The 6,780-nt window shown below is 35.0% G+C and overlaps 1 protein-coding gene across 1 annotated transcript; it reads right to left on the bottom strand.

The window, feature by feature from the left end:
* Positions 1-634: 634 nt before the first annotated feature.
* On the bottom strand, positions 635-6,108 carry LOC110457065. Its single transcript, XM_021508161.1, has 3 exons — positions 6,053-6,108; positions 5,293-5,321; positions 635-1,258 (listed from the first exon to the last, which is right to left on the bottom strand). Exons 1-3 carry the CDS (start codon positions 6,093-6,095, stop codon positions 806-808), a joined length of 525 nt encoding a protein of 174 aa, XP_021363836.1. The 5' UTR covers positions 6,096-6,108; the 3' UTR covers positions 635-805.
* Between the last annotated feature and the right edge of the window lie 672 nt (positions 6,109-6,780).

Raw genomic sequence — 6,780 nt, 5'->3', positions numbered from 1 at the left:
ATGATACCTGCTTATGTTGATATGACGACTGATGGCTAGCAAGGAACAATTGAAATATTAACAATGGGGTTAAACATATTTTGGCACAAACATATGGGCAGTCCCTTGTAAAGTATATACACTTTTATCATAAACCTTTACTTGAGTTGCAAACGTACGCATAATGAACCATTGTTATGATTGCATCCAAAAACGTGAATGTTTTCGAAGATGTGATGATTATACTTACATGTAGGATAACTATGAGATAAAACACACCGTATACAGCGCAACTGTTCAGTCACACGGTCACGTTTCCATTTCAAATGTCTAGTATGAAGCTTTTCCCATAGCAGTCATGCCACTATAAATGCAATAGGCTTTGGCATCTCGTTTTTAATTTTTGTTATGTGAATTACATTGTGATGGTAACAAACAGGAAGTGTTCATTTTTATCGAATACACATACACCTGACTTTGTGTCAATGCGGAATCAATTTCGGACGAATTCATGTTATTGTTTCCATATGACAATTACCTTTGATATCGTACTATTTATTATGATTTTGTTTCGATTATCACGCACAATGTGATGGCTTTTAAACATGCTGTGAAATCACTTATGTTCGTAAGGATTTTTATTTCGTTGATTTCGTGGGTTATCATCATCCAGGAATTTATAGGTCCTAAATGAAATTAGAATTTTGATATACTCATAATCAAGCGACTATGCGTTTTCTTGAATATTTATGGTTGTCACTGCACTTCATGCCAACATGGAAATGCAAAACATACCCTTAATTCAGTATGTTAAATAAACGATTCATTATAATTTCCAATCGGGTCTCGGCTTTGGTTTTTGATCAGTGTTGTCTGTACGAGTTTCAGTATTTTCGTTGACGGAAATGTGCTCTTCCGTTGAATTGACAGTTTGCGAGTTGTCAACCAGCATTTCACTAGACGTATAAGAATTCAATGTCTTTGCATGAGTTGCCGTGTCTGAAGCGTGGACTGTATCAACGTGTTGTATGTTTATTTTTGTACTCGTGGATTTTCTTTCCAATTCCGATTGAAGGTCCTTACAGTCTGTTCTAAGTGCAGCTAATTCAACTTTAAGATCCACGACTTCCTTTTTAAGTTCCTCAATTTGCTTTTCCTCACGTGACATTCGCTCTTTAACTTCGACTTCGAGTTGATGTATTTTTCTTGTCAGACATTCAATTTGATGCTGTTGCTCTTTTGTGTTTTGTTCATTAGCATTCCTTTCTAAATGTGAAACCTAAACAAAACAATTAGAATATAAAAAGAGTGACAGAAATCATGAAGTCTAAATATATATTTTACTCTTACATTAAAGAGAAACACAATGATGTACCACCCCATTACCTAAACACATAATAGTACACGTTGTTATCTGACGTCATCGCGTTTTTATATGTTTTTTGGGTCTAAAGATATGCTTTTAGGGTCCGGAATTTCATTTATTAGCATCATAACTTGCTAAGTGTAAACGTTAGAATGAAAATGGTTTATTATTGTTTCGCTGTCACAGAAAAACGAAGATAACTGCCAGCTTTCTATAAAGGCAAAGACATGGAAGTCATCTTTAATGGTTTGGATGCAAAGGTTTCATCTCTCACCATTGTAATTTAGATAAAACGACCATTGTCTGAAATGTGTTTTCATTGATTTTGTTTATTTCGGGTTTAACGTCCCTGCAACAGCCAGGATAACATGAGGACGGGTGAATAGGGAGTTATAACTTGATAAAACTAATACCTTTCTCATTGTGATAGACATCAAAAGTGACATCTTCTCAGAGTAAAAATATCACGTTTAATAAATACAGATAATGATGAAGAATAAGTCATTTGGTAGATCTTTCCTTCATAAACAACGGTATAAATTAACTTACACAATTGAAGCAAATCTAATGAAACAATACCAGAGAACGGTAGGACAAGCAGCCATGTTTTCAAACGTGACGTCATTCGAATATGACGCCAAAGATTACGCTGTTAAAACCCCGACTGCTTTGACGCAGTAATTTTCGTTGTTGTAGGTAGTTTTAAAATGTAATAAATAGAAAACATAATGGTTTTCCAATTGAATACTCTTTATATTTCACTAGTATGGAAGAAAAGCGATATTTTGCTCATCGCATTCATGAAAAATATCGGTATTCTGCCATACTCGTGCAATACCACAATACACTGTGTTATTACACTCTCAGATCATTGTATGTACATCGACACTGTTATATGAATATGAGTTATACTCCACACGTGGTTTATGACCTTCCAGAGTCTCGATTGGTCAAACAGAGCGCCTTTGACCGGGACTACTTTTTCACGCGCTTTGTGCCACGTGCTGTTTTGTTTACGTCGTCTGCTGTCAACATGGCTGCTTTGCATGAAGACAGGCGCTGCAGGCAAATGTTGGTGACTTTGTGAGGTTATGCGATGGGGAAAGGGGGGGGGGGCGGATTAAGGCAATATCAAAAGAAGATGATACTGTCACTGTGTCCGAAAATGTTCCGTTCTGCTCACGTCCTGTTATCACGTTTACAGGTTTTGACTCAGAAACGGTCAAATACATATCCCTATCCGTTTCAAATACTCGCCACAATTCTAGCGAAATGTCTGATATTTTTTTTACAAAATGTTCTCAAAGAAAAACGACCGATAGAAACAATACCCCCGGTACATTTAAATAAGCTACTCTGTATCTTTTTCATGAATGTACGACATCAGAAGGGTGACGAATATAGGTAACCTCTAAGAACCCATCTCGCTGCCCTATCGCCACATATAAAGCCTTCAAAGCCCGTCGTGCGCCTACATACTGCAAATGAACAAGCAAGGAAAATGTATTACCACAATGGTAGAAAATGTAGATATGTTTTAAAAAAACCTGTAAAAAAGTTGTTGTTACCTGCACAAACACGCCGTCAATTCAGTGTAAACAAAAACATACAGATTAAGTCCCTCCCCTTTATCAATCGACCTACAAGAAAATTTGCCTACGTCACACAACACTAAATATGTTTGGACCCTACCGATCAACCATCTGGTATCGACGTTTCGTGACGTATGTAATTATCATGTGTGAGTCAATCGTCACGTTCGCCTCGGCTTGTTCAAAATATGATAGTACCTTTGTAAAATGATCATCGAATAATGCATATTTTAAAATGATGACACAGAGTAGAAGTCAATCACGTTTTATTGACAAATATCCCCGGCACACCTGTAGATTTGCAGCCTTCACTTGCACGAGATTTTAAATAAGACTGTGTTAATTCTGATATATGGTCTGACGAGGAAGTCGGGAGATAGGCCTACTCCTCGGGGAAAACGGTTGACAAACCACAGCGGCAGAAAATATATGGTGCAGAAACTCATTGACAAAGGATTACCCCCAAATCAGATCATGCAGGTACATTTAACAGTTCAATAAAATTATTTCATTAAAAATATCATCACTAGATAAACTATCGCGCAGTAGCGATTTAACTCTAGTACATTTGTACCTTTTTGTGTGTCAGTTACCTGGAATTAAATGGAAAATAATTCCATTTATGTACATGTACACTTTTAAAAACTGTACATGTACATTAAGTATGTAATTAGGAAACCCAGAAATGTCGTTGTGCGAAAAGTAATCTTCAGCAAGGGCAACCAATTCCTCGTTTACTTTATACAAATATAATGAATCCAAATTAAATTGAAAACTGAATGCATCAATATAGGCCAAATTATATTGTTAGACATTTCATAACGATGGTTCATGTCTGTTACATTTCTTTCCAATTAAAACTTGGACATAGGACCAATCAACTGTAAATTGAGGTTTAGGTGGATAAAAATCGTTTCACAACGTTTTGCGAGATAGTCCATACTTTCATGAATTTTCATGGAGCACCGGCAGTCATTCGGCGAAAGATGGAGTTAACAGATTACATTTAGGAATTTGTAATTAAATGTCATCATGATTGATTGATTGTATTACCGATGTTTATTCAGATAATTATTTTGCAAGTTTTAATTGATTTAGTTATAAAACATTGCATGAATTTCATTGTTTTGGACAGGTTACAGACTTATGTAGCTGTGACAAGGCAATATGACTGGATTTCGCTTTAAACGATTTTTAGTCCAGGTTATTTTAAGGGAAAATAACAAATGTGGGACACATTTTCCCCCAGCAACGCAGTATGTAACCCGGGTATATATATGATATATATATGGTGTGTGTATATGTTTCAACGAGTGCTGTCAACTGTCTGTATACACGTGTGTTGTCCCGTCTGGTAAACAGTGTATGTGACGTCATCACTTCGGAACTTACGACGTAGACCTTGGACCTGCCCCTTGCACGAATAAAACACCGTATATTCCCGCCACTATATTTCGGCTACTGGGTAAATACTTACTGTCCAGTGGTCATTCTTAAAATCCAACTCATAAGAGAAGGATCTGTTCTCCATATCGTGTTGTTGTATATACATGAAGAGGCGTATATAGACATTGCCGCCAGCATTCGGTAACGAACTATCCTAGGAACACCATACCCGGTGTGTATAACCGTATTAATGTTATAATTAGTGTGTGATTGTAATATGTAGTTATTTGAATTAATATATAGATATAGCGGTCTATATTCAAAGGTCCGGTACCTCGGTCGGCGCGAAAGTTTTTATTGTATGTATATATGTGAGGGTGAATGCATTTATTGTATTGTCCTGTATTGTAGGTTTCTCGGAGACAGTAAAAGGAACATGATAAATTACACAACATTTCCGTGTTTTTTTGTTTTTATACTGAGCAACAGGTGACAAAGAAAAGATAAGAAAATTAAACACCTGATAATTTACAGTGTCTAACTTTTCGAATATCCATTTTCAGGTAATGAGATTAGGTTGTCTTCAAGTATTAACTATTGAAAATATTGTGTACAGTCTACGCAAAAACACTGTATGGTGACCTATATCGCGGCTTCGGTGATTTATGAACATATTCCCTTTCCTTAATTCACTGCCGCATTAGGCACGTGTGAAATATCAAGTTGACCCGAGTCGTTAAGGAATGTTAATAGCACTTGTGGTTGTTCTGTGTACATGTGCAGTTTTTTAAAAGTGTATCTGTGCATAGATGTTTTATATTGTATTGTGTACAGGTACAGTTTAAAAAAATGTACATGTACATAAACGTCTTCTGTTGTAGTTATTTTGTGTCGGCTTCTATCGGCCATCGTATTTATAAGTATAATGTGAATTGAAATGTTAATAAAAACGAGTGCCTATAAACTTACCCGGGTTAATTCAACTTCACAGTCATTATCTAAAACAAAAGAAGATATAAGAACTTATAGATAGTAGATAGTTTGACTCATCTGTGAGTCATGCTATGATACAGTGTATATTGTATTTTAGGTAGTTATGTGTCATTTTTCACCTATATGTCATAAATGAAATAAAACAACAATATAAATTCACTATACAAATAGGGAAATCGATAGATTTTACACCCCAGGTGAGAGTTGTGTTAATAAATCATTTTTAATCATTTAAATTTGTCAGTCTTTTCAATAGATATCAAAATATACATGTACATGAGAGCCCTGTTGAGTTTAAGAGGACACCCGTTGAAGAACTATTATATATATATGCTTTCAAGGTACACGGCAATATGATTTATGACATCAATTTCAATAATGTGATATACTGTTTTGTCTTAGTATAGCATCGATTCAGTGACGAAATAGTACACTTTATACTGAATTCGCATTTCATTGGTTGTATTGGGATTTTAAAGAATAATAATCAGTTGTGTTATATTCTCATTGTTATTTGTGTTATGTCATTATGTAAATTTTTAAAACAATCAATGTTCGCGTGGTCCGATCACTTTTACATACATTTTTATATATCTTTATGTGTGTGTGTATTGACAACGGGGGTCTAATCTAACCATTACGGATGATTTGTTCAGAACATATAACAGTGCTATACTAGTTATGATATACATAGCTACATATACAACACAGGCATTTGTTGTGATACTTTACTTACCTGAATGCTGGACAGTGTGGGCTCGCGATGTCCACCCACCCATTTCTCACTGTTGCTATCAGCCATTTGTAAACAGTATCGTTAGGATGTGACGTAACTGTCCATACATAGACTTGGTGAATCTGTTTTATTTATGCACGTGTGCACTATGACACACAATTATTTATACCACACTCTATATATAAAATATTGCATCATAAAAAATGTAATATAAATTATGCATATTGTGTATTCAAGATAATTACTGTTTATCGGGAAACATATCGTCTAGTAATTATATTTATATCAGAAACTTTCAAACTTTTATTTCAAAGTATTTTTAGAATTTACTGTAGATGCATGGGTGGTAACATATGTTAGTTATCTATCATTCCTGTAATTATATATGTGTTGTTTAAATGACGGTATGTCAATAGCAATATGTTGTTTCTCTGGCAATCTCATGTTTTATTTTGCCATTCACATTTCTGGGCGAATTTGAAGTTCCCAATTGAAACAGGTAGATGGTATAACATATCCCGAGATAATCGACTATGTAATTTGTGCGCGGAAAGTGTCGGAGATGAATCTATTTGAATGCAATAATATAACTATAGCCACCTTACGTAACAAATATATTCCTCGTTATTATTGCACAAACCCAAATATTTATAAGTTTAAAGGTCTTTTATCATTATGCAATCAACGAGTTCTGACAGGTTTATCTATTTTCCTAACCAAAATGGCTC

This window comes from Mizuhopecten yessoensis, unplaced genomic scaffold, assembly GCF_002113885.1.
Source record: "Mizuhopecten yessoensis strain PY_sf001 unplaced genomic scaffold, ASM211388v2 scaffold9023, whole genome shotgun sequence".
Taxonomy (NCBI): Eukaryota; Metazoa; Mollusca; class Bivalvia; order Pectinida; family Pectinidae; genus Mizuhopecten; species Mizuhopecten yessoensis.
Note: the sequence above shows the minus strand (reverse complement) of the source record. Positions and strands in the feature narration are given on the sequence as shown.

Excerpts from the sequence above, each read along its gene's own strand:
- LOC110457065 (XM_021508161.1), bottom strand. The coding sequence starts at position 6,095 with ATGGGTGGGTGGACATCGCGAGCCCACACTGTCCAGCATTCAG. Across the intron at positions 5,322-6,052 it reads CCACACTGTCCAGCATTCAG|ATAATGACTGTGAAGTTGAA; the intron begins GTAAGTAAAGTA and ends CTTTTGTTTTAG. Across the intron at positions 1,259-5,292 it reads GTGAAGTTGAATTAACCCGG|GTTTCACATTTAGAAAGGAA; the intron begins GTAAGTTTATAG and ends TGTTTTGTTTAG.